Source organism: Herpailurus yagouaroundi, unplaced genomic scaffold (assembly GCF_014898765.1).
Source record: "Herpailurus yagouaroundi ecotype Mexico unplaced genomic scaffold, PumYag 196, whole genome shotgun sequence".
Taxonomy (NCBI): domain Eukaryota; kingdom Metazoa; phylum Chordata; class Mammalia; order Carnivora; family Felidae; genus Herpailurus; species Herpailurus yagouaroundi.
In genome coordinates this window covers 2,061,815-2,088,221 of record NW_024412427.1, presented here as the reverse complement: position 1 = coordinate 2,088,221, position 26,407 = coordinate 2,061,815, and the positions used below count along the sequence as shown (strand labels likewise).

Sequence of the window (26,407 nt, the reverse complement as noted above, 5' to 3'; positions counted from 1 at the left end):
TTGTCAAATGGAGACAGGAGGGTCAGAGTCAGAGAAGGAGATGTGACGCCAGAAGGAGAGGTGGAGGTGACACGAAGCCACAAGCCAAGGAAATTATGCAGCCTCTAGAAGCTGCACGAAAACAGAAGCCTTCAGAAGAAATGCAGCCCTGCCAGCCAATTTTAGACTTCTGACCTCCCGAACCATAAGGTAATAAATTTGGGGGTGTCGGTGACTCAGTCAAACACCGGACTCTTGATTTTGGCTCGGGTCATGATCTCACAGTTTGTGGGATCCTAACAGCTTGGAGTCTGCTTGGGATTCTCTCCCTCTCTCTCTGCCCCTCCCCCACTCATGCGCATGCAAGTGCTCTCTCAAAATAAACTAAAAAATATATAAGGTAATAAATGTGTTGTTGTGTAAAGCCACTGAATTTGGTAATTGTTACAGCAGCCACAGGAAACGAATACACCCTGATTCTGCTTACTCGTTTTGTGACTTTGGGAAACTTACTTAACCTCTCTATGCCCCAGTTTCCTTATCTATAAAATGGGGATGATAAAGGCAATAATTCTTACCTCATAAGGTTGTTTGGGGGCAAAATGAAAACACCTGCAAATCACTTAGAATAATGCCCAAGACTAAATACAATATTAACATAAGATTAATAGCTACCATTAATTGAGGGCCTAACATGTACCAGGCACAATGTCAGATGCTTTAGAATAATTTCCTCCATTCTCACCCCCACCCTTGGGGGTAATAATTTCAGGACCCATTTTACAGGTAAGGAAACAAACCCAGAGTAATGGCCACAAGCACCCAGGACTGCAGTATTTTAATCAGTTTCTCACATGCACTTGGGAAACAGCATGCTTTGTGTTCTTTCCTGATTGAGGGTTGGCTTTTGTTTTGTTTTTTTGTTTGTTTGTTTGGTTTTGTTTGTTTGTTTTATTTTTGGAAGTGGTGGGCAGAGGAAGCCCTGAACAGGCAGCTCTTGGCCAGGGGTCCTGGCTGACACCTCCTCTTCTCCCCAAGTAGTGCAGGAGGGAGAGAAAATCCAGGTGAAACTCACCTATACGCCCCCTCCCCGTCCATTTAGGGGGTTCAATGACTGCCTCTCGTTTCCTCGCCAACCCCCTGGCCCAATTCTAGCAGCTTTTCAGCCCGATCTGGGGGCACCATGAGATACGCAAGACCAGAGAGCGAAGCGCTGGACCCTCGGGGGCGGGGGGGTGGGGGGGGGATGGAGGGGCGCAGTCTCGTTCAGACCCCGAGGGTTCGCGCCGAGCCCCCTCCCTTCCCGCAGCGCGCATAAGGAGCCGTCTGTTCGCGGCTGAATAAACAAGGAGGGGGAAGCAGCGCCCGGCCCCCTGCCCCCCAGGTCGACCCCCCGCACAAAGCGCCTTTCTCCGAAGAGACGCCGCCCGGGCGCCTCCGGAGCGCGCTCCGTCTGTCCTCCCCTCCCTCTGGCGGCAGAGCAAGACCCACAAACCGACCCCGTGGAAAAAAAAAAAAAAAAATTTTTTTTTTTTTTTTTTTTTTTTTTTTTTTTTAAGAAAAAGAAAACAAAAAGGAAACCCAACAAAGAACTGAGCACAGCACAAAGCGACGGCGTGCGGAGCTAGCTCGCGCCTCCGTCCGCCGCAGTCCGGCTTCTGGTCCAGGCGAGGCCAGCTCGAGCGCAGCGCTGGGAGCCCGCCAGCGCCCCCTCCCCGCCAGCCCAAGCCCCCGGGGCCCCGGTGTTGCCCGGCCCCGGCGCCCCGACGGCACACGGGGGACCCAGTCCGCAGGGCCGCGTCCCTGCCCGGCTCCGAGCCACCGGCGGCCCTCACTTCTGGCTGGCCAGCTGGTTCTCCAGATCCTCCAGGCGCGCCGCCAGCTGGGCCAGTGAGCAGTTAAGGAAGCCGATGGGGGTTTCGGGGGTCCCGTCCCCTCCCCTCCAGCCCGGGCTCTCGGCCCCAAAGGATATGGTTCTGCGTTAGCTTCTCGAGCGCCCCCAGCGTGCGACCCTGGAACTCCACGAGGCTTTCGCATTCGCACGGGCTCCGAAGCTCTGTACCCGCGCCGATGCCCTCCTCTGCCAGCCGGGCACAGAGAGTCAGGGGAATGAGAATCTGCAGGAAGACGAGCCGGCCCTGGCGGCTCCGCTCGCCTGTGGCTGAGTATGTGGGCTTTGGATTCAAACAGGCCTGGGATGAATACCAGCTAGGTAGCTGTGAGATACTGGAAAACTCACCCAACCTTTCTAAGCCTGAGTTTCCTTGTCTGTAAAAAACGGATACAAGGAGAAAATCTATTCATTGGGTGGTGCTGAGGATTCTACGGTGTGTGTGCGTGTGTGCGTACATCTTAGAACAGTGCTTTTCAAGCTTTAATGCTCATTGGAATCACCAGATCTTGTTAAAATACAGATTCTGATTTGGAATGGCAAAGGAGAGAGGAGACTCCACGCTTCTAAGACCGAGCGATGCCTATGCTGCTGGTCCACGGACCACACTTTGAGTAGCAAGAGTCCACATGGCAAGGCTCTCCAAATGAAACTTCATGCAGCGATGGAAGTATTCTGTTTGCACTCCGTCCAGTGCTGTAGCCACGAGCCACGTGCAGCTATTTAACATTGGAAATGTGGCTAGTGTGATTGAAGAACTAAAAATTCTAACTTTTTAAAGTAATGTCAATTAAGTGGACTCATGTGGCTAGTGACTATTTTATTAGAGAGGGAATATCTAGAACACTGCCCAGCTTAAGTATACACTTTGTGTGTTTCAATTAGACTAGTAGTTCTTAAAGTGTGGTCCTTGGACCACCACCATCAGTTAGCACCTAGGAAGTTATTAGAAATGCAAATTATCAGGAGTCCCTGGGTGGCCAGTATGCGTCCAACTCTTGATTTCGACTCAGGTCATGGTATCAGGGTTCATACGTTCGAGCTCCGCTTCAGGCTCCATACTGAGGAGCTTGCTTGGGATTCTCTCTCTGCCTTTCTCTCTGCCCCTCTCCTGCTTGCTCTCTCTCTCTCTAAGTAAATAAACGTTAAAAAAAAAAAAAAAAGAAAGAAATGCAAACTATCAGACTCCCTCAGACCTACTAAATCAGAAACTCTGGGGTTCGAGCCCAACAATTTGTGTTTTAACAAACCCTCAAGGTGAATCTGTCACACACTGATGTTTAAAAACCACTGATTAAAAAATAAACAAACAGAACAAACAACCAAACAAAAACACTGATCCATGGGGCACCTGGGTGGCTCAGTCGGTTAAGCATCTGACTTCGGCTCAGGTCATGATCTCAGTCTGTGAGTTCGAGCCCCGCGTCCAGTTCTGTGCTGACAGCTCAGAACCTGGAGCCTGCTTTGGATTCTGTCTCCCTCTCTTGTTGCCCCTCCCCCCCTTTCTCTCCCTCTCTCTCTCTCTCTCTCTCAAAAATAAAATAAACATTAAAAAAAATTTTAAAACCCACTGACCCAAGTCTATCTCCACGCACATTTCAACATTTCTGAAATCAAAATACATGTCTTACGATTAAATTTGGCACCTGTTTTTTCTCAGAAGTATATAAAATGGGGAATCTTACAATGGATGGTCTTAGATTCACTGAAATTTTGTAAACATGTGCCCTTTTTAATATTACAGCACGGTGCCTGGTGCGTGGCCTTCACAAAAGAATTGCTTTTATGACTGAAGAGTGATTTCTTAGTCTTGTTGGACCCTTAGTGAACTGCTGTATGTCATGTCATCAATGGGACTGATAACAGTCCTGCAAAGACTCCTAACTTCACAGCTGGGGAAACCAAGGGCCAGAGAGGGAGAAAGATCTGCTCAAAGTTGTACAGCCAATTGGTGAAGAGCTTCAACCACAGAGCCCAGATTTCTCTTAGAATTTTAGAGCTGGAGGGGCACCTGGGTGGCTCAGTCAGTTAAGCGGCTGACTTTGGCTCAGGTCATGATCTCGCAGTCCATAGGTGTGAGCCCCGCATCGGGCTCTGTGCTCACAACTCGGAGCCCGGAGCCTGCTTCGGATTCTGTGTCTCCCTCTCTCCGTGCTCCTCCTCCGCTTGCTCTCTCTCTCTCTCTCAAAAATAAATAAACATTTTAAAAAAGAATTTTAGAGCTGGAAGCAAGCTTGGGCAGCCAGCACCTTCCCCTGTTACAGAAGAGAGAAGTTAAGGTAGGGGTGGAGGTTAAGTGACTTGCTCAAAGACACACTGCGGGGGACATACGAGTCAGGACAGGAGGGCCATGAAAGAGCATCTATTCCGGTGCCTCCACAATACCCTAGCTAATTGTTAGATTAGCGTGGAGAGAGGGAGAGGGACAGAGAGAGAGGTAGGGGTGTGTGTGTATACACATACACACGCGTGTATACATATTCATGTATGTACATGTATGTATGCACACACCTATGTTTATGTACATATATTTTTATTTTTATTTTTAAAAAAAATTTTTTTTTCAACGTTTATTTTATTTTTGGGACAGAGAGAGACAGAGCATGAACACGGGAGGGGCAGAGAGAGAGGGAGACACAGAATCGGAAACAGGCTCCAGGCTCTGAGCCATCAGCCCAGAGCCCGACGCGGGGCTCGAACTCACGGACCGCGAGATCGTGACCTGGCTGAAGTCGGACGCTTAACCGACTGCGCCACCCAGGCGCCCCTGTACATATATTTTTAAACTCGTTCTCAAAACTGCAGACTCCGCAGGCCAGCCCAGCTCTACCGAACCTAGCTGTGGAGGGGCCCGGTAACGGGAAAGAAAAGCCACATCTCTGGGTTGGAATGCAAAGACTCCATGGTAAAAATTCCCCCCGAGAAGTTCCCTACACGACCTACAAAGTACAGGACACAAGGGTCAACAGCCCTCTTCTCCTCCACAGATAGACTGGGTCGTTATTCCTCAACTGCACACCAGATGAAGTAGATGAACTGAATTGGGAGGCTATAGTGTCCAAAAAGCACACGTTTTTGTGTCCTTGGAACACTCTCAGTCCTGCCACTTTGCCAGGTCTGTAGAGTTGAATTCCAACAAGGTAAAGGGATTTATGATGTCACTCCGCGAACAAGGAGTTTGGCATGCCTTTGGGAAAGAAATTACTCTGAGCACCCGCTAATCTGAGGGGCAGGAGCCAGCCTAGTCTAGTGCTCTTTAACTTCCACGTCCTTGGGAATCACCCGAGGGTCTTGTTAAAGGACAAAATCGGATTCATTAGGCCTGGGCAGCTGTGGAAATGCTGCGGCTCCAACAAGCCACCAGGCGACAGCCCTGCCACTGGTCCGCGGACCACACTTTGAGTAACAAGGCTCTGTCTAGTGGGTCCGTCGCCGGGTTATAACTCTATCCAGGAAGGCGTTGCATAGGAAGGGGCAAGATCCGAGGCGGGGCACTGGCTGGAGGGGACGGGTCCCGAGTCAGATGTGCTTACCAGGGCAGATGCTGCCTCTGAGGTTCTCCAGCAGGTGCGTCATGGAGCCGAAGTCGGGGGAGTAGGACACGTGCAGCTCGGCAGGCTCGGAGGCGATCTGGCGCAGCTCCTCCTCCACAGCCTTGCCCACGCCCACGGCGTACATGACGATGCCTGTAGGGCAGGACGACGCAGCGGGTGCCCCAGGCCTCAGGAAGGACCCCTTCCGCGTCCCACCCAACCCCAGCCCAGTGCGTCCCGCGCCAAGCCCACCTTCCTCCTTGGCACGCGCCGCCCACACCGAGATGTCATCCTGGGAGCGGCCGTCTGTGAACACCAGGCCCACGCGAGGCACGTTGAGGGCGCGGGGCCGTGCGCCCTGCGCCTCGGAGAAGCTGTGCTCCACCATGTGGCGCAGCGCCAGCCCTGTCATGGTACCGCGCTCCATGTACTCCACGGCCAGGACCGCCTGCTTGACCTCGGCCGCGGTGCCGTAGCGGCCCAGCGGGAACTCGGTGCGCACGCGGCTGGAGAACTGCACCAGCCCCACGCGCGTGCCCTCGGGGGACACGTCCAGGAAGTCCACGATCTGGTTCACAAAGCGCTTCACCAGCTCGAAGTTCTGCGGGCGCACGCTCTTGGAGCCATCAACGAGCAGAACCAGGTCCACGTGGCCTTCCCGGCACCCTAGGTAGTGAGAAGAACTTGGATTGGGGGCCAGACCCTTGGCTGGTGGCAGCCTTCTACCCCTCCGCCCCTCCCCCCCCGGATCATTCATTCGCTAACAGTTATTATATAACAGGTACCCCGTGTGAAGTCCTTCCTGTGCCAGGCACTGTACTAGGTGATAATAGCAATAATAATAAAAGAATATAATTTTATAATAATAAATTTCTCAATAATAATATATCGAAAGAATATATATTGTTAATATATAAGCTGTAAAAATAACAAATAAGAACAAAAACGTTATTATTTGACAGCTTACCTTGTGCCAAGTCCTGGGCTAAGTGCTTTATGTATTTTTTCTCAATCCTTCCAATAATCTTGGATTATTATCCCCATGGATATAGCCTGAGGTTCTGAAGGGTAGTGATTTGCCCCAGACTCCATAGCTGGTAGTGGCTGAGCCAGATTTGAAGCCAGGTCTGTCTGACCCCAACACCCCTGCTCCTAAATCACTCTACAGCGTTGCCTCCCCTGTTCTGAATCAGGGACTTTGCGAGGCCCTGAAGGGGGTTCAATAATAAAGGAACATAATCCTGATCCTAATGAAATCAGGATAGAACAGAGCAGTCAGACATGCTATCTGCTGCAGCCGAGGGAAGAGGGGCAGATAGGGAGCCCAAGGTAGGAATAATTCATTCTTCCCAGCGTTGGTGAGGAAGGCTGCATGGAGGTGGTGACATCTGACTTGTTCTTCAGGGATGGGCAAGAGTTCTTCAAGGCGAGAAGGGACATGCTGGATGGTGGGAGCAGCACGTGCAGAGGCACGGAAGCTGGCAGCTCTCGACACCTTCCGGAATGAGCCGGCCAGCCTGGATGAAGTGTGCAGGCATGGTGGGAAACGCACATGGTGGGAAACCTTGTCTGTGATGAGCTAAGCTGGTGGTTTCAAAATGTTGACCACACCCCACAGTAAAAAATAGCAATAACAAATAACACACTTGGTATGCTTGCAAGTAATTAAGTTTCGTGAAACCTCACTTACTCTTTCTATAGGCAGTAACTCTATTTTCTCTTTTTTAAAAAACAAACAAAAAAAAAAAACCCAAAAGGCTAGTCATAATCCACTAATTTGATTTCACTACCCACTAATGTGGCTGTACCCACCATGCGAAAAACTCAGGGGGAAGGCATCTGAACCCAGGGGTAGGCACTAGTAAGCCCAGAAGACTCTCGAAAAGGGAGAAATGTGATCAAATGTGTACTTTTGATATGAACCTTGGCAGCAGGGTAGAGGAAGAGGGGGAAAGACATGGAGGCAGGACACGGCACACCCTCTGCACGCCCCCACCCCACTGTCACGGACACACACACACACACACACACACACTCACAGCACACCCTTGGGCTACAGCGAGGGCAGAGCCAAGCACGATCAGCACGAGGGCAGTGGGGCGGAGGCCGATGGAACACCCTCCCACCCGGCACTCACGGTTGCAGCTTTTGCCATCTGCCTGCAGTTGCTGGCCCTCAGGGCACAGGCAGCGGTAAGAGAGGCCCTCACTCACACACTGGAACTCACATCCATGGTCTACACCATTGCAAAGGTCCCGGGCTTAAAGGAGAGACAGATCAGGATGAGTCAGGGTGGACTCCACCAGCCAAGATTCCTTGCCCCTCGACACAAACACAAGAGAGCCCTCCTCACCCTGACAGCTCCTCCCGTCGGGCAGCAGGTCGTGGCCCTCTCTGCAGTGGCACCGGGGCCCACGAAAGGTGCTAACACACTCGTGCTGGCAGCTGTGGTTCCCAAAGCTGCAGTGGTCAATGGCTGGTGGGAGGGAAGAGAGAGCAAGGTGTCATCTCTGATCGGAGCCATCAGGGACCTCAGTCCAGGAGGCGGGTGGTGGGGCTCACTCACCCCTGCAGCTTCTCTGGTCCTGCTGGAGTACAAAGCCAGCTCGGCAGCGGCAGGAATAGGAGCCTGGGGAGCTGATGCAGTGGTGCTCACAGCCGTGGGTCCCTTCAGCGCACAGGTCGATGGCTGAGGAAGAGGTGAGCTCAGCATCTGCCCTGGGCCTGCACTTCTCAGCCCTGACAGAACAATCATCTGAGGAGCTTTTTAAAAAAAGACCTACGCCGGGGCCGCAACCCCCGAAGATCCTGACCTAATTAGCCCGGGGTGGTCCCCAGGCATCTGTGATTTCTATAAGCACAGGTCACCTTCCTAGTGGGCCAAGTGGCTCCCCCAACTCAAGGCCCAGCTGCAGCCCAGCGTGCCCACTACTAAGCCAGGCATAAGAACAAGAATCCACAAGTGTAGAAGGGCCCCTGCTCTCAAGATGGTCACTGACTCACAGAGGAGGACCAGGTTCTGCCACTTTACCTATCTGAGCCTCCATTTCCCCATCCACAAAATGGGAATATAATGGAAGAATGCAACTGCTATTTCTAACTTCCTTCTAAAGAGGGTGAACTATTGCCTGCTGAGTATCTTGATGGTTTAGATGTACAAAGACAGCCAGAGCTGAGCAGGGAAGTAGGGGCTGGAGAGGTGTAGATTGCCCTGTACAAAAGAGTGAGAACTTGGGGTTCCTAGAAAGGAGATGGGAGTGAAGAACAAGAGAGATGATGTGAGCACGAGTACCTGTGTGGGCTGAAGTTGCCCATGAAAAATCACCTGTAATGGGGTGACAGAGGACTTTGGGGATCAATGGTGTCTAATATTCAATTATAATCAGCAGGTGTTTCTTTTGTGTGTGTATGTTTGACTTTACTTAAATGTGATGCACACTCGGGGCGCCTGAGTGGCTCAGGCGGTTAAGCGTCCGACTTCAGCTCAGGTCATGATCTCACAGTTCGTGAGTTCGAGCCCCACATCGGGCTCTGTGCGGACAGCTTAGAGACTGGAGTCTGCTTCGAATCCTGTGTCTCTGTCTCTCTCTGTTCCTCCCCCACTCATGCTCTGTCTCTCTCTCTCTCTCCTTCAAAAACAAATAAAAACATTAAAAAAGAATTTCAAATGTGATGCACACTCTGTTCACCCCCATCTTTAGTAAAACAGATATATGCACCACTTACATAGACACACACATGGCCTTGTGCACACAAGCGTGTAAACCAAGGAAGAGGCTGATTTACATACACGGAGGAACAGCATGTGCAAGTTGAGAAATTGAGCGAGGACCCATAAGTTGAATGAATTCAGCAGAAGCTCAGAGCAAGAGGTGACCGCAGAAGGTAAGCACTTGGGGAATCCCCAGAGGTCTTGGGGAAAGATTCAAATGGCTTCAAGCCAGCCTCTTCTAAGTTCTAGAAACAAGAAGACCCCAGTTGACATCTGCATTGTTGGAAACACATGACTTCTTTTCCCCAGTTGTTATGAGGTTGAGAGATAATGTATGTGAACGTTGAAGTGCACCGTCTAATACTAAATCGGCACTCGGTGAGTGGTAGCTGCCATCATGTTCAAAGGAGTGGACACACATACACGCGAAAAAGCAAACCCCAATTGTATAAGGAAGGCATAGTGTGGCATACCTTTTCAGAAGACAAAAATGAAGAACCAGGCCTTGAAGGATTTGCAGGTGCAGAGAGAAGCAGCAAGGGCAGACCAGAAAGAGCTGAGATGCAGAAGCAGGAATGCCCCCCACCATATATTGGGGGGCAGGGGTATGGAGACCCTAACTGAAGACCCCAAAAGTGAGTGTCTGCATAACAGAAACAGTAAGAAGATGTGCATGGGAGCATTCACAAGCAAGTTTGGGAGGCGTATCGGAGCCAGGGAGGAGGCAAGCCTGAAATAAGGGAGAGAATGATGCAGAAAGCACACTTAACTGTGGGGTCAAGATTTCACCAAGGAATTGTGTGACCGCAGGCAATAGCTTCCCTTTTTTAGACCCGTAAAGGTGCTGAACCTTTACTTCCAAAGGCCTTTCCAGACTCACTGGTCTGATGCTGAGGCAATAGGGAGCCACAGAAGATTTAGGAGCAGTGAGACTGCAAAGGCAGAGGCAGCTCTCACCCAAACAGCTCTTGTTATCTGCAGCTAGCTGGTAGCCAGGGTTGCAGGCACAGTGGAACGTGCCCGGGGCGCTGACACATTGGTGCTGGCAGCCGTGTCCCCCCTCAACACACAGGTCCTTTCCTGAGGACACACAAGTATAGAATCAGCGAGGGACAGATGGGAAGAACCCTCCAACAAGAAAAAAACTAGGTGGGGTCAGAGGCAGGCACCAAGTTCAAGTACGGCTTTAGGATGGGACCAGCCTCAGGTGAGAGGGAGGATCTAGATGGGAGGGCTTGGGGAAAGAAAGCTCCTGAGTAGTCACTATGAATAATCTCAGAACAGGAGGTCACCACCGGGCTACATGTGTCAATGGGATGGGGCAGGACTGCAGAGGGGTAAGGTAGAGGAGGTGGAGAGGTGTTAAATCAAGGTGGGTGGAATAATTCAAGGTGCAGAATAGATGGGCAGCATTGTGGGAGGAACTAAACAGAGTAGGCGGAGCCATGCCCATGTGGGCGGGGCATGACAGTTTCCGGGTGGGCGATTGCTCTCGGCTGTGACAGGCGGTGCTTCTTGTGTCAAGAGGGGATTTTGGAGTTTGACCTCAGACCAGTGGTAAACCAAAACAGCTCATCGGGTGAGCAGGCGTGCTAAATGTTGCTCCTTGTGGGCTAAGCAAAAGTGGGCAGACCTGCGGCAACCCAGGGCCGCTTAGCTATCTGGTGGGCGGGGCTGAAGCTAGAGTGGGCGGTGCCTCCCGGGACCAGCCGGTATTTGCTCGATGAGAAATCGTTCCAGAGCTCCCCTAACTCACCACACAGCCGACCCTGGAACTGTAGGCCAAACTCCTGGATAAGATCGAAGGACTCAACGAGGAAAACGTGCTCGTCCAGCGGGGGCGACGCCATGGCGCGCAGGGAGCCCACGTCGGCGCGCTGCACCCCCACGGCGTAGATCTCGATGCCGCGGGCGCGCGCCTGAGCCGCCACCTCAGCCACGCGATCCTGGGGTCGCCCGTCGGTCACAATGACAGCGATGCGCGGCACGCGCGCTTCCGGCGGGCGCGCGCCCTCGGCCACGCTGAAAGCCACGTTCATGGCGTACTGGATCGCCAGCCCGGTCATGGTGCCCTGAGCCAGCGGCACCAGCGCGCGAATGGCGCGCTCCATATCCTCGCGGCGCGAGAAGGCGCCGAGCCGGAAGACGCTCTGCACTTGACTCGAGTACTGGATCACTCCGACGCGCGTAGCGTTGGGCCCCACGTCCAGGCCGCGGAGGAGGCCCACCAGGAACTGCCGCATGGTTTCGAACTCAAAGGGACGCACGCTGCGCGAGCTGTCAATCACGAACACCAAATCCAGGGGCCCCGTTCGACACCTGGGACCTTCGAGGAGATCGGGAAGGACTTTTCCTAGGTCTGCAAAACCTCATCTCGGAGGAGATCCCCAGGGAAACCCAAGGCGAAATGGTGCTTTTCCGGCGTAACAGCGCGTAGCGCAGAATTAACCTAGCAAATGCGAGCTAGATATCTCCACTCATCCAGCATTTGCTAAGGCCAGATTTCACCAATTCTCTATCCTACGGCTCTTAGAGCTATTCTGAGGAGGCATTCCCCATTCGGGAGTGGGCGAAGGGATGGCGCAAACTCAAACGACTACAGAGACCGGGCAGGCAACATGAATGAGTGAACTTGGGTTACGCTGACCGACACCCATATCCCTCCCCCAGCCAAATGTTGCCACGCGGACGCCATGTTAACAGGTCCTTGGATTTTTCAAGGGAGGTCCCAAAGCAGAATTGTTACGTGAAGTCTCCTGAGTTTTCAGTTCCCTTGTAAAAATTAAACGCCAAATGGGCACTTCTGCATGTTACCGCCAACTTTGCTACCTCTAAGCCACATCCGACAGATAAGGAAACTGAGTCCCAGAGAGGCGAGGCTGTGAACTAGATAGAACCTAGCCCGTTACGATTTCAGAGCCTTTGTTTTTTCTCTCCCCAGCAGACCTAGCTGGCTGCAGACGGAGAACCAGCTTTTGTTCCCTTCCCCCTGCTGGCGAGGGCTGAGCCTTGCTCACCTGCGAACCGGAGCTGGCTTTCCCAGGGCTGGAGAAGCAGCAGCAACATAGGCAGTGGCGAGCATAGAAGGCCCCTCATGGTGCTTGGGGGACAGAGAAGGGAAGTGCCAGAGCCTGGAGGGTGCAAGGAAAATAGCAACGCGGTAATAGTTACAGAGCTCGTACTCTGGGTGATGGGCACTTGGAGCGGGGGAAGGATCATGGATTTACTTTACTAATGTCTCTACCTTTGTGTGTGTTTGAAATTTTTCGTAATAAAAAAAATTGCAGTACAGCGCTGGGAAACACAGGGAATCCTACTTTGCAGAATTGCAGAGTAGTATTTAGATAAACAGAAAGCAGATTTAAAAACATATCATTTGAGGGGCGCCTGGGTGGCGCAGTCGATTAAGCGTCCGACTTCAGCCAGGTCACGATCTCGCGGTCCGGGAGTTCGAGCCCCGCGTCGGGCTCTGGGCGGATGGCTCAGAGCCTGGAGCCTGTTTCCGATTCTGTGTCTCCCTCTCTCTCTGCCCCTCCCCTGTTCATGCTCTGTCTCTCTCTGTCCCAAAAAAAAATAAAAATAAAAATAAACGTTGAAAAAACAAACAAACAAAAAAAAACCATATCATTTGAAGATAAAATGCCCCTCGAAAAGAAAACATCCACAAAAATAAATGAAAAAGAAAAAGGCCTTTCTAAACGCCAAGCACAGTGTTAAATGTTCTTCATGCATTGGGACGTTTAATCTCGGCAATTCTATGAGACTAAAACTGTTACTCTTCCCAACGTACGGATGAGGAAACCGTCTCAGAAAAGAGAAGCGCTGGTGCCCAAAGTCACTCGGCAAGAAAGTGGCTCGCCAGGACACAGTCCTACGCCTAAGTGGTTCCAAAGACCAGCGACGCGTTCCGCGGCCTCTCCTGCCGGGAGAACCTCTGCAAGAACAAAGCCGTCATTCCCCACCCTGGCCCCCTCCCTCCCCACACAAGGCGCTTCTGTGTGGCTGTCCTTCCAACACACACGTACGCACGCGCGCACACACCCAGACCTGCAGGGCCCAGCCTCTGGCCCCTGGGGAGAGCCGCACCCTTTCACCCGGTGGGGGGTAGGGACCCGCAGCGCGACCGCCAAAACGCGCTACGCAGGCTTGGAGCCTGCACTTCCCGCCTGCTCTCAGGAGACACCGCCAGGGGGCGTCTTCCCGAATCTGGCTGCGTTGGTTAGGTGGCCGTGGGAAGACCACATCTGCCTCGCAGGTGCCCCTGCCCAGAGCAAACAGTGGCCGAGAGCCCCGAGGCCTTGGAGATAAGCCCGGGTCAGGATATATCCGACACCAGGGCCAAGAAGCAGGGGAGCGCAGGGTTCCTGGGACAGCGGCATTGGATGCGCCCGGAAGGCGGTGAGTGAGGCCCCAGCGCGCCCATGGACCCTGTACCGGCAGCAGGTGAGCGCTCACTCTTCCACCGCCCTTGACGACGCCCCTTGATAATCCCGAAGGGTTCCCGTTGTACAGATGGGGAAATTGAGGCCCAGGAAGGCTGCCCGCTGAGCTGCAAAGGAACCTGGGACTCCTGGTTCCCGTTCTCCCTTCTGGGCTGCCTGGCTGCCTAGCAACCTGGCGCCGAGGAGTCACTAAACCTCTTTTCCTTCCATTCACTCCCCCTACTCTATACCCTGCCCCCGACGCCCCATGCTGAAGCTGCCTTAGCCATTTTTCTGTTGCTTGTTTCCTGGCAGAGGGGGCCAGCTGCCCTAACCCAACCGCAGCCCCTCTGGCCCCCTCCCCCAATTCCGTGAATGGGCCTATTCTGAGCAAGGTCGGGTGCGGGCAGCTCACTCCAGGCCGCCTTCCCGGCCCGGATCCCCTCTCTGCCTTCGCTTTCCAGGCCTGCTAGAAGAACAAAAATCCCTCTGGCAGCGCCCGTCGTGGGAGGTTGACTAAGCCAGATGTGCCAGTTGCCGCTGCAAACGGGAGGGTGTAGAATGCCTTCTCTAGCTTGGGCCATAGCCAGGGCCACCTCTGCGGAGCATGGGGGGAAGGAGGGAAGAAACAAGGGGCCCTTGCCACCTCCCATTCTTTCCCACCTGCAGAAGCCTCTGGGCCCCCTAAGATCCCCCTTATCCTGCTCTTGGCCTGAGCCAACATCTCCCCCGGCACCCCCTTCCCCCTGCCCAGTAATCCTAGAAAGTCAAAACATCGACTGCCTCGAAGTGCATCACCTTCCCAACCCTCTTATTCTACAGAGGGAGAAACCAGGTCCAGAGACTAGTGTCTTGCCCTAAGTCACACAGCAACGTGGTGACAGGTCTGATACTAGAACCCCGAGCTCCTCTGAGGGGTTAATCCTCCCGTTAAAAGATTCGGAAATGCCTTAGGGTGGGGAGACTGGGCTCAAAAGGAAGGAGAGGTCTGCAAATAACTCCTCAAGAACTGGCTGATGAATAAATACCTGGGGACACTCCTGGAGGTTCCTCGAGGGAGGAGATTAGGAGGCAAGCAACCCCCCCCCTTTGGTGGCCTTGTTGGTGGAGGCTCAACTTGGAAAGGACCCCACAGAAGTGGAGAAGGGCACTGCAGGTCAGATGGGGGCACCGTAAGCGGTGCGGCGGCGGTTAGACGCGGTCGTCTGGCCTGACTTGACGCCTGCTCCCCTGCAAACCCCTCCGCGCCCCCAGGCCCTTTGACTCACCTGAGCCCGCCGCACAGCTCGGAGGCGCGGCCGCGGAGCGGAGCCGACGGGCGGAGCCTCCCGGGCAGCTGGACCAGGTAACGGCGCAGGCAGCGCGCCCGAGGTGGGGACTGCCAGGCGGCTGGAGCGAGCGGCGGGGGCGGCCGCATTTAACCCGGGGCAGGCGGTGGGGAGGGGGAGCGCGGGCTGCGACCCCTCCCACCGGCCGGGAGCGATCCCCTTTCCTCGCAGGGCTGGGGCGGGGCCAGCGCGGCGCCCCTGCTCCTGCCGCCCCGGGAGCCGCCGGCGCGAGCTGCCGGGCCGGAATTCGGCTCCCGGCGGGAGGCTGGGCGGCCCCGCTCTCCGCCGCCAGAATGCGTCGGATGCCTCCGAGGCCCTTCCCCGAGGAGAGCCCCAAGGGGCGGAGCGGGCCCTGGCTCGGCCGGGCTCTTGCCCTCCGCTGCCCCCTCCAGGAGTGAGAGGCCCGGGACTCTGGTCCTGCGCGACGGGCAAAAGGGTTCAGAAGGGTAGCCGCAGGGCTCCCGACTCTCCCCCAGGCCCCACCTGGAGGCCCCTCAAATCTCTGCCGTCTCGGACTCCTTCGCCGCGTCTCTGCAATTCCTTAAGTCTTGGGCCCACCCACCACCCTCCCTCGTCAAAACTCGGAGGCCGACAAGCCACCAGGCCCCTAGGCTCTGACTGGCCCACTCCCTTGATTCTGGAGGCCCTGAAATCAAGGGAAGGAAAGCTAGGACAGTTAACAGGCCCCTTCTCTTGGGAGAAAGGGGGTGAGGAGGGTTGCTTTGACCCTGGAAGACCGCAAATGTTCCTTTAGGATCCCGGGGACACCGTTTTGGGTGTTTACAGGCTTCTGGGGGCAGGCAAGAGAGTGCTCTGGTCCAGCGGTCCAGCAAAGCTCTTCGCCCCAGCATCCAGATTTCGCCGGGGTGGGTCCCCTCAAAGTGTAAGGAAATCATGCACCCTCACATACTCTGTCTCCGTCCCAAGACCGGCACAAGTGTGGCCTTTGTGCCGCTGGGGCCTCTCCCCAGTGCTTCAGGCTGTGATGGGCATGGAGCCAGACCTGCAGAGTGGCGCCTGGGTGGTCCCGGTGGGCTCCCTTCAGGCCTCGTTGAGTATGGGCAGCCTAAATATTTAACCCACAACTTAAACCCGGAATCCCCTCTCTTACCCAATGCTTTCCGTCCCTGACCCCCCATGAATTTCATTCGACCTCCTTGCTGGGCTCCAGGCCACCTCTCCCCTTAACGCTCATTTCTGCCCAGCTGCCAGCCTGCACCCACCCCCGGGTCACCCCCAGAGCATGTCACGGTCCTGAGGGAAGGCGTGCGCCAGTGCCTACAGCAACAGTGTGAGCAGACGGTGTGGATCCTGCATGCCAAGGTGGCTCAAAAATCATATGGAAATGAGAAGCGGTAGGTGCCTCGCTGGCCCCTTGGAGGTCCCTGCAGCCACCTTCTGCTCTGTGCTTGCCTTGTCTTTTATTTATTGTATTTTTTATTTTTGTTTTATTTAAGGCAATCTTTTTTTTTTTTAATTTTTTTTTTGAGAGAGAGACAGAGAGAGCACGCACAAGCAAGTGGGGACAGGGCAGAGAAAGAGAGGGAGAAAGAATCTCAAGCAGGTTCTGTGCTGACAGCCAGGGGGCTCCATCTCAGGAACCGTGAGATCATGACCTGAGCTGAGATCAAGAGTTGGACACTTAACCAACTGAGCCACCCAGGCGCCCCCAGTTCAGTGTCTTTTAAATTTTTTTTCTTTTTAATGTTTATTTATGAGACAGAGAGACACAGAGCGCTAGTGGGGGAGGGGCAAAGAGAGAGGGAGACACAGAATCTGAAACAGGCTCCAGGATCTGAGCTGTCAGAACAAAACCCGATGCAGGGCTCGAACCCACGAACCGCGAGATCATGACCTGAGCCGAAGCCAGACGCCAAAGTCAGACGCTCAACTGACTGAACCACCCAGGCACCCCACCAGTTCAGTGTCTTTTAGAACCTGGGGAGGACACAGAGCTCGACTATTGGCCCATCAGGAGCCTTTTCCCTCTGCCCCCACTGGCCTCCACTTTGGTGTATAACAGAACCTCCTTGTGAATCTACAGTATCCCCATTCACTCATCATCCACCCATTCATTCCTTCTTTCATTCAACAACTACTTACTGGGTGCTTATCAGGTGTCAGGCTCTCTGGACAGTGCCGGGCCCTGGACATACAACTCCAGAAGACCGATCCAGCCCCTGCTTTCATGGCATTTTCACTGTGGTGTGGAAGAGACAGACAACAAACTCCGCACAAATCAGTGAACAAGAAATTCCAGACTGTGATGACAGCTGTTAGAGCAGAATTATAGGACAGCATGATGTGGTAGAAACAGAGGTGGGGGCACTTTAGCTAGAAAGGTCAAGATGGCGGACAGGCCTTTTAAGGAGGTGACATCTGAATTGAGACTTGAATGTTAAAAGGGAGCCAGACAGGAGAAAATCTGGGGGAAGCGTGTTCCAATTAGAAAGAAAAGAAAATGCAGACACCTTGAGGTTGTACAGACTTGGCCTTTTCTGGTACAAAAATAGTCAGAAGGGCTGGAATTAGAAAAGGAGGGGGGACTTTGTAGGAAATAAAGTCGGAGAGGTAAGCAGGGACCACATCAACCGCTAGAGGGTTTTAGGAAGACAACATGATTGACCCCTGCTTTTAAAGAAGCGAAAAGGCAGTGTGCCCACTTTGCTCTAAGCAGGTCGTAAAGGGGAGGCGTGGAGGCAGAGAGAGCAGGGGAGAAGGCTGATGCTGTGGTCCAGGCACAAGTGATGGCAGTTGGGACTGAGGTGGAGGTGATAGGAAACCCATGGATTGTGGATGTGTTTTGAAGGCGGAAGGGACAGGACTTTCTAATGGGTTGAGTGAAAGGAGTGATAAAAGCAAGTGCAAATGTATTAACCTCTGGGGTCCACGGTCACGGAGAAGCCTGGGGAGGGCACTGGGAAAGGAGGAGGAGCAATCAAAGATTCTGCCCGATTTGTGCTGCCTTTGAGACGTCTAGAGACAGTCGAGTGGAGAATGGATGTGCGAGTCCAGCGTTTGTATGTCTCCGCAGGTTCTTCTGCCCCCCGCCCTGTGTCTACCTCGCAGGTCCCGGCTGGAGGGTGAAGCCAGTGCAAGGCCAAGGTGAGGGTGGACTCCTGGACTGCCGGGCGCCTCCCTGCGGGGGGACAGCACAGTGCGGCCTGGGAGCCTGGCGGGGTCGCATGCGCTGTCTCGCCGCGCCCTCTGGCGGCGAGAACTCCGCTTGCCTGGCACCCGAGTCCTTCCCGAGCCGCCTCGCGTCCCTTTCCAGCCCACCAGCCAGGGGAAACCGGACCCACGGTCTGCGGTTACATGGGACTGGATGGCGCGTCCGGCAGCGCCGCCGAGACGCAGAAGTTGAATTTCGAAGAGCAGCCAGACTCCAGGGTGAGAGGGCGAGGGACGGGCTCTGATTCCTGTTTCCATCCTTGCCCCTTCCTTGGCGAGGAGGGCTCATCTACCCCCTGCCCACAACCCCCCCGCCCCCCGCAGAAGCCAAAAGATAGGTGAAGAGGCGGGGGGACCGGGATTCTGCCTCGAGGGTGAGCCTGAGAGCTGGGATCGTGCTGCTTCCTGTCACGTCCGATGGGGCAGACGTCAGAAAACTGGTGGCGGAGGGCTGGGATGAGACGGCCCGGTGCCCGCGCACCCCGTAGGAATTCGGTTGCGCCAAGACCCTGTACATCTCGGACGCAGACAAGAGGAAGCACTTCCGGCTGGTGCTGCGGCTGGTGCACCGGGGGGGCCGGGAGCTAGGCACCTTCCACAGCCGCCTCATCAAGGTCATCTCGAAGCCCTCGCAGAAGAAGCAGTCGCTGAAGAACACTGACCGTGAGCCGGGCGGGGCGCGAGGGCTGGGCGGGGCGGTCAGGTGCCCCCGGGTCCAGAGCTGCCGAACTGGGGAGGGAGGAGACCTAGATTGGAAGGGTCGGGCCAGAGTGGGAGAGGTGGAGTCTGAGCCGGGAGAGGGGCGGGGTCTGGCTCGGGTCTGGGAATGAGAAACTAGAGCAGAGGAAAGGGGACAGACGCCAGACACTGGGGAAAGGGACCGGGGGTGGGGTGGGGGGTGGGGAGTCCAGCGCAGACAAAAATGGCCAGCAGGTGCTGAACTAAAGACAAAAGTGACAATAAAAGGGCAGTCAAAAATATCTATTCAGTGCTTGATGTATGCCTGGCTCTGTGCTAGACGCTGGATCCCTGTAACATAAAGACAAGTGCCTGTTCTGGAGGAACCCACAGCCTAGCACGGGAGATAGACACACAGCGCTCATCAGAGAGACAGTTTGAAATAAGGACTGCCCTGGGTGCCAAGTGACAAATCCCAAGGGGGACGGGGCCTGAAGCACAGTGACAACACTGTTGTCACTACCCACGAAGTGAGGTGGGGGAAGGCATAGGAGAAGGTGGACTTCCCTTGCTAACATTAACAAGAATCATCCTATTTGATGTTCACTGCATGCCTCTGAAGCAGGTACTATCATTGTTCGAGTGATAGGAGGGCATGAGGGAAACGAGGTCTGGAACATTCACCCATTCATTTAATGAAATAGTTGGGCCTATCACAATCCAGGTGACTTGCCTACGATTGCCCGGCTAGGAAGAGACCCAGCCAGGATTTGAACTTGAGTCAGTGTCACGCCAAAGCCCATACTTACTTTCTGTCTGTTAAAAACCCTGTAGAACGTCTCAGACCCAGGCAGTGCTCTGTCTGGCCCTTGGTATCAGGTAAGTGGTATAGTGTGGTGGTTAGGAGTGAGATTCTGGAGCTAGGTGGCCTAGGTTTGAATCCTGGCTGCTACTGGCTAGCTATGCTATCTGGAGCAAGTTTCTCTCTCTCTCTCTCTCTCTTTTAATGTTTGTTTTGTTTTGTTTGAGAGGGAAAGAGCACGAGCAGGGGAGGGGAAGAGAGAGGAAGGCAGCCCTGATGCGGGGCTCAAACTCATGAACCACGAGATCATGACTTGAGCCGAAGTCAGATGCTCAACCAACTGAGCCACCCAGGCACCCCAAGTTGCTCTCTTAAACAGAGATAGGATCTACCCCAGAGCAGGGTTGGGAGAATCAAATGAGCTAATGCATATAGAGCATTTAAAACAGTCTCTGACATACAACAAACATTAGCTTTCGTTATTATCCAATGGATGGGAACTTAGGCTACGTATAAATTGAGCATTTACAATATGCCTCGCACTAGGAGGGGAGAGAAGATGACCTAGTGCTTTCTCCCCAAGTGGTCAAAGCTCCGTCAGAAAACAAAGCCATGGTTCTGAGTGTGATAAGCTGGAGGAGATCGGTGTCAAACCCTAGAAATATCACACTGCTGTTTCACACCACATGGTATTTGCTTATGCAGCCCCCTGAGCAACTCCTACCTACTTCCTGCTCCCCAGCTGAGAGTGTAACCTCCTCCAGGAAGCCCTCTTTCCCCCAGCCCTTACCACCTCATTTTGAAACTTTATATGTATGTCCCACCTCTCTGAGACTGTGAACTCCTCCAGAGTGAAACTGGGTCTAAGTCACCCTTTGGTGCCCAGTACCCAGCACAGTGCCTGCCCCAAAGGAGGCACTTAGTGCACTTAGTGAATACTTGATAATATTGTTTATCGAACTGAAGGGCGTCCAGGCAGCAAAAAGGAACAGGCAAGGATACAAAAGCAGGACTCCAGCCGGTACTTGGTAAAGGGCCATGAACTAGGAATGCCCAGTGTGTCTAGGCCAGTGAGCATACGAGGGGACTGACCCAGGGGACAGAGGACCAGAAAGTGCCTGGAAGTACAAGGAACCAAGGCAGGCTTGGGCGCTGATTTCACCTCCCCTCACAGTGTGCATATCCTCGGGCTCAAAGGTCTCCCTCTTCAACCGCCTGCGCTCCCAGACGGTCTCCACGCGCTACCTGTCCGTGGAGGACGGCGCCTTCGTGGCCAGCGCGCGCCAGTGGGCTGCCTTCACGCTCCACCTGGGTAACCACACCAGCCGGCCCGGGGCTGGGAGCTTCACATGCATCAGCTTATTTCATCTTCAGTACAACTCCTCGAGAAAAGTAAACTTTGCCCAAGGAACTGAGGCTTGCCAAAAGTCCCAGTGAGTCTGTGACTAGTCCAAGCCATTCTGACTCTAATGTCCAGCCCTCTCCATTCCTCTCAAACCCCACCCTGGGAGCAGACACTTTCAAGGATGGCCACAGATGACCCCTCCAGAATGAGAACCTTCAGCCTTAGCTGTCTCCCTGCATGCCGACCCTCCCCGCAGGATCCAAGTGTGATGTGGGGTGGGGCCAGAGGCAGGGAAGGCAGGGTTCAGGGGAGAAAGTTGGGACCCCTGAAAACCTTCCTTCCTTCCCTTCCCTCTTTTCACGCCAGCTGATGAACACTGTTCCCAGGGGGACTTCCCGCCTCGAGAGGGCTACGTCCGCTATGGCTCCCTAGTGCAACTCGTCTGCACTGTCACGGGCATCACACTACCTCCAATGGTATGAGAAGGGAGGGCATACCTGGGGGGTCCCCCCAGATCCATGCAGAAAGTCTGACCCACAAGGGCAGGGCTGGAAGGTGAGGGCCCAAGGCATAAAGACATGCATTCTCACTCTGGATACTCAGTGCTTTGTGGGGCTGGATGGAGGTAAAGGGTGGGGGGTGGGGGGACCTGCCAGAGCCCATATGGCTACAGGATAGCAGAAAGCTAGCTGGGAGGGCAGCCTCTGTGCACCCAGGCACCTTGCCGCCATACTTCCTACCACTCCTTCTGTTGTAGATCATCCGCAAAGTGGCCAAACAGTACGCACTCCTCGACGTGGACGAGCCCATCTCCCAGCTGCACAAGTGTGCGTTCCAGTTCCCCGGTGAGCCTGCCGGAGAGGGTGGCACTTACTTATGCCTCGCCGCAGACAAGGTGGTGCAATTCCAGGTGAGAGGGAACGAGTACTGGCACCAAGCGTTCTAGAAGGTCAGAACATAGAGAACCGGAGAACGTAAGATGGTCATCATCATAATGACTGCTGCTTACTGAGCGACACTGCCTCCCATGGAATGTTAGAATCATAGACTATCAGGACAGAATCCAAGAATGTAGAAAAAATAGTAACAATATTAATTGAGCAGTACTCCTTCCCAAGGAATGTTAGAGTCATAGAATGTTGGGAGATAAGATTTTAGAATGAAAATAAAAATAAGTAATAGAATTGAGAATTATTGTGCAAAGAGCATTAGAATCATAGACTGTTCAGGGGCACCTGGGGGGGGGGGGCTCAGTTGGCTGAGCATCAGACTCTTGATTTCGGCTTGGGTCAAGATCTCAAGGGCTCATGAGATCGAGCCCTGTGTCAGGCTCTGTGCTAACAGCATGGAGCCTACTTGGGATTCTCTCTCCCCCTCTCTCACTCTGCACCCCACCCCCCCCAAATAAATAAACATTTTTTTAAAAAGGATCATAAAATGTTAAGCCACAGAATTTTAGAATGTGGAAAATTATTATTAAGCAGTACAACTCCCAAAAGAATATGATCATGGAATGTTGAGATAAAATCATAATATATAGAAAATAACATTATTATTGAGTTATATTGCCTCCCCAAGCATTTCAAACCTGTAGAATAGAATTGCACAATGTTAAAAAATAGAATTTCAGAATCCTAAGAAAATAGACCTTTGGAAACCAGCTAGTTCAGGGAACTTAAGGGCCTTGTCCAAGCTCACAGGGCAGGTAAAGCTCAGAGCCTAGGACTGGACCCCAGGATGCAAGAGCCCAGGCATTATGCTGACCCATGCCACCCATGCTGGTGGCCACCATCCCCTTGGGTCTCCTCCCAGGCCTCCCTCTGCCCCAAAGAGGCGAACAGGGCGCTGCTCAATGACAGCTCTTGTTGGACCATCATCGGTACCGAGTCGGTGGAGTTCTCCTTCAGCACCAGCCTGGCGTGGACCCGGGAACCCGTCACCCCAGTGCCCCTCATCAGCACCCTGGAGGTGAATCCGGGGCGCTGGCGGGCGCAGGGGGCGCGGGCGAGCGGGGATCTGGCTCAGGGTGTGTGTGGGGGGTGGGGGGAATGGGGTGCTGGCGAGGGAGAGCAGCAGGCTCTCGGCCACCGCCCCCGCTCCCTCCCGCCCCCAGCTGAGTGGTGGGGGAGACGTGGCCACGCTCGAGCTCCACGGCGAGAACTTCCACGCGGGGCTCAAGGTGTGGTTCGGGGACGTGGAGGCCGAAACCATGTACAGGTATAGGGGGAGCCTCCCTCGGGCCGCGGGGAACGGGACGGGTGCGTGCCGTTGGCGGCACTGCAGCCCTAACCTCGGTGCCACCCCAGGAGCCCGCGGTCCCTGGTGTGCGTGGTGCCCGACATCGCCACCTTCGGCAGCGACTGGCGCTGGCTGCGCACACCCATCACAGTGCCCGTGAGCCTGGTGCGCGCCGACGGCCTCTTTTACCCCAGCGCCTTCTCCTTCACCTACACCCCCGAGTACAGCGCGCGGCCCGGCCCCCCGGGCGCCCCCGAGCCCGCAGCCGACGCCGACGCGCTGCTCGAGAGCATCCACCACGAGTTCACGCGCAGCAACTTCCACCTCTTCATCCAGACTTAGGTCCGCGCCCACGCCCGGCCCGGGCCTCCCTGGGGCCCGGGCTCCGCCCCCTGCCCCTTTGCTGGGAAGTCAAGGCCAGAGCCTGGGCGGCAGAGGGCCCTCGCCGGAGAAACTGCCACTCACTCGTCCACCTGAGTGATGCTGTCCAGTCACCAGCGTGGCTCTCCCCGTGTTTGTCTGTCTCTCTAAATCAAGCAGTCTCTCTCTCTCTCTCTCTCTCTCTCCCCCACAGTACCTTTGCACATCTCCCCATTTGTGTGTCCCCATGCCTCCAACTTTGTCTGTTTCTCCCTGTGTCTCAGTAGGATTTCACACACTCTTAAGAGCCAGGCCTGGGACATTTACCTTCTGTGCAGTTGTGTCTCCTCTTGAAGAGGACCCACACAGTTCCACACACCCAGGCCTGGAGCACCATGTCCTGCATGGACTGCTAGCTCTGACCCTGAATGCCAGCTCCCACCTAGATCTCCAGGTCGGGCCTAAAGTGCTGGCTCTCACCTGGAGCACCTGGCACTGCCCGGAGCACTGGGTTCCACTTGGAGCACCGGGTCACTCCTAGAGCTCTGGGTCTCACCTGGAGCACTAGACTCACCTAGGACACCAGATCCCACCCATTGCAGGGGATTTTGCTGGAGCACCAGGTCCCATGTGAACACTGGGTTCCACTGGAAACACTGAGTCCCTCCTGGAGCATGAGAGGCCTGCCCTGGAGTACTGGGTTCCGCCCTGGAAGACAAGACCTGCCCCTCCTGGTGCTCCCAATGGCTGCGGCCAGGCATAGCACCCTTGCCTGTGCTTGCTTTGTGCCCGGGACGGTGGTCAGGTCTTGCCATCTTCACTGTCCACCCAGGCACTTCTCTTGCAGGCCCAACAGATCCTGCAGGTCAGGGATTCCTCTGCCATCCCAAGTCAGAGTCTGATCTGAATGACCCACCTCCCCAAGGAGGGAGGCGCTCAGTGTAGTTCCCCCCACTCGCACACACAAGAAGGGACCATGAGTCCAATGGAGCAGAGAGCCTGCCATTTTGACCCTTTCTGGAGAAGGAATGAGGTTTAGAAGCAGCTAGCATTCTTGAACTCCTGTCCCTGTCCTGGGGCCCACCTGTTGGCTCTGGGGTTGAGTTCCCTACTAGCTATCCCCCCAGTCTAAGCAAAGATGCACCCCAGGCTCAGGGGCAAACGTAAGATACAAAACACAGGACAGTTCCAGGCAGAACTCCTGGGATCAGCTGGGCAGTAACTCAGCTGAGAGAAGAGCTTCTCAGCATGGGAACCAGGAACCAAATGACAGTCTGCCCTGATCAACCTGCCCACCCCCTGTCAAGTCTGTGCTTTACAGGGAAGCAGAAGAACCAGGCAGGGTCCTCGCTCAGGCCGTTGGAGCCATGGATATAGATATATGTGGGTGCCAGCTACCTGGTCCAGTCCCTGTGGTGCCGCATGGGGACAACTGCTCTAAAATGTGGGTTCAAGGCTCTCACTCCTCTGGGCCCTTCCTGGAATTCTGAGAAGGGCTCATTCCCCAGGAAGTTTCTCTCCGGGGGGGGGGGGGGGGGGGCCCGTGAGGAAGAAGCTGACATTTCCCAAGGAGAGGAAGTGACCTTTGCTCTTTAAACTTCCCCAAATTATAGTGAAGATCTGTCATCTGCCATCAGCAGGCTGAAACTCACTATGATCAGGAAAGAGAAGCTTGTTTAAGGGCCCTTCATGGCCCCTGAGAGTGAATCCTGGCTGAGGAATGCAGGGGACAAGTTGAATGGGAAATGTCCCCTACGTGAGTGCCTGCTTCAGAAGAGTTTGCTCTCACTGCCCCGTGATACTGTTGAAGCACGAAGCCACTTAGAATGAGTTTCACAGCAGGGTGTTGGGGCACAAGGGCCCATTCAGCCCTGTGCTCGAGGACTTCCTCTGCCACTTCATAAGGCAGGAGTCCTGGAAGCCAAGATCCTAGGTTGGCCTGAAAGCCCAGGCCCCTCCATGCAGCCCTGTCTTCTTTTGCACACCCCTCGGGGCACCATAGGACCCTCGGTCCCATGTATGCACCCACGTGGAAGTCTGTGACCTCAAAGCCTTGGCCTGTCTTCTAAGTTCCAGCTGCAGTACTATGCTCAGAGGTCCTCCTAGCCCTGAACCTGAATCTGACATCCAGTCCCTTCCCACCCCACCCCCTTGCAGCAACCCACTGTCTGTGTCCTTTCCTCACTCCATCCAGCCACAGAGGCCTTCACCTTGCCTTCCGCACTAGAATAAACTTCCTTCTTTCCTCTCCCTCCACCTACTGCCCTGATCTCCAAATCCAGCTCAAATGTCACCTCTTTCAAGATTTCCCTAAGGCAGGATCAGCTACATACTTTAGGGGACCCAGTGCAAAACTAAAATGTATGGGGGAAAAAAAAGAAGAAAATGAAAATGTATGGCCCCCTTGTGCAAAAACTATTTAGAATTTCAAGACCGTGACAACAGAGCATAAAATCAAGAAAGGCCCTTCTAAGCCTTGAGTGCACAATTCACATGCCCTGGACCCACCCCCGTATTCCCCTAGAACTTCCCTGGGACCATGTCACCACCCACCCTGGATGAAAGGACTTTATGTATATGTCAATTGTCCCCTCTAGACTGTGAGCTCATGGGGAAAGAGGCTCATGGGTGTGTGTCCTAGAGGGTGCATTACCAGACCTTGAACTTTGAGCGGGGCTCAATAAATACCAAATGGCCAAGCATTCATTGCCTTGGCAGTTTGTATATTTGCGAGTGTAAAGTGAGACCAGCAGGTGGCACTGTTTCCCTCCCAAGAATTAAGTTTTCGAGTATCCTTAGAGAACTGTGAGGGTATTAAAAGATAATCTTCACATTTTCACGCTGTCAGAATGGGAACCCTAGGGTTGAGAATCATTGCTCTAGTCCATATTCCCCATTCGTTTTACAGACGGGGAAACTCAGGCTCGGAGAGAAGGCCCATGAAGCTCC

The 26,407-nt window shown here is 54.2% G+C and overlaps 2 protein-coding genes across 5 annotated transcripts; one reads left to right on the top strand and one right to left on the bottom strand.

Annotated features, from left to right (window-relative positions):
* Positions 1-801: 801 nt before the first annotated feature.
* Positions 802-16,051, bottom strand: MATN4 (matrilin 4). 3 transcript variants are annotated; one of them, XM_040446947.1, is made up of 11 exons: positions 14,805-16,051; positions 12,133-12,246; positions 10,872-11,441; positions 10,073-10,195; positions 7,970-8,092; positions 7,757-7,879; positions 7,541-7,663; positions 5,656-6,069; positions 5,404-5,556; positions 1,952-2,096; positions 802-1,869 (listed from the first exon to the last, which is right to left on the bottom strand). In XM_040446947.1, exons 2-11 carry the CDS (start codon positions 12,209-12,211, stop codon positions 1,131-1,133), a joined length of 2,592 nt encoding a protein of 863 aa, XP_040302881.1. In that variant the 5' UTR covers positions 12,212-12,246; positions 14,805-16,051; the 3' UTR covers positions 802-1,130. The 3 variants fall into 3 exon arrangements, with proteins under 3 accessions (XP_040302881.1, XP_040302883.1, XP_040302884.1); XM_040446949.1 differs by having other exon boundaries at positions 1,692-1,869; positions 1,952-2,059; positions 14,805-15,163; XM_040446950.1 differs by lacking the exons at positions 802-1,869; positions 1,952-2,096 and adding an exon at positions 2,104-2,247 and having other exon boundaries at positions 14,805-15,359.
* Positions 12,742-26,160, top strand: RBPJL (recombination signal binding protein for immunoglobulin kappa J region like). Of its 2 annotated transcripts, XM_040446951.1 has the most exons (12): positions 12,742-13,558; positions 14,773-14,881; positions 16,070-16,219; positions 17,899-17,969; positions 18,139-18,254; positions 18,524-18,698; positions 20,690-20,827; positions 21,227-21,336; positions 21,618-21,770; positions 22,673-22,828; positions 22,974-23,077; positions 23,167-26,160. In XM_040446951.1, exons 1-12 carry the CDS (start codon positions 13,537-13,539, stop codon positions 23,438-23,440), a joined length of 1,578 nt encoding a protein of 525 aa, XP_040302885.1. In that variant the 5' UTR covers positions 12,742-13,536; the 3' UTR covers positions 23,441-26,160. The 2 variants fall into 2 exon arrangements, with proteins under 2 accessions (XP_040302885.1, XP_040302886.1); XM_040446952.1 differs by lacking the exon at positions 20,690-20,827.
* Positions 26,161-26,407: the final 247 nt, after the last annotated feature.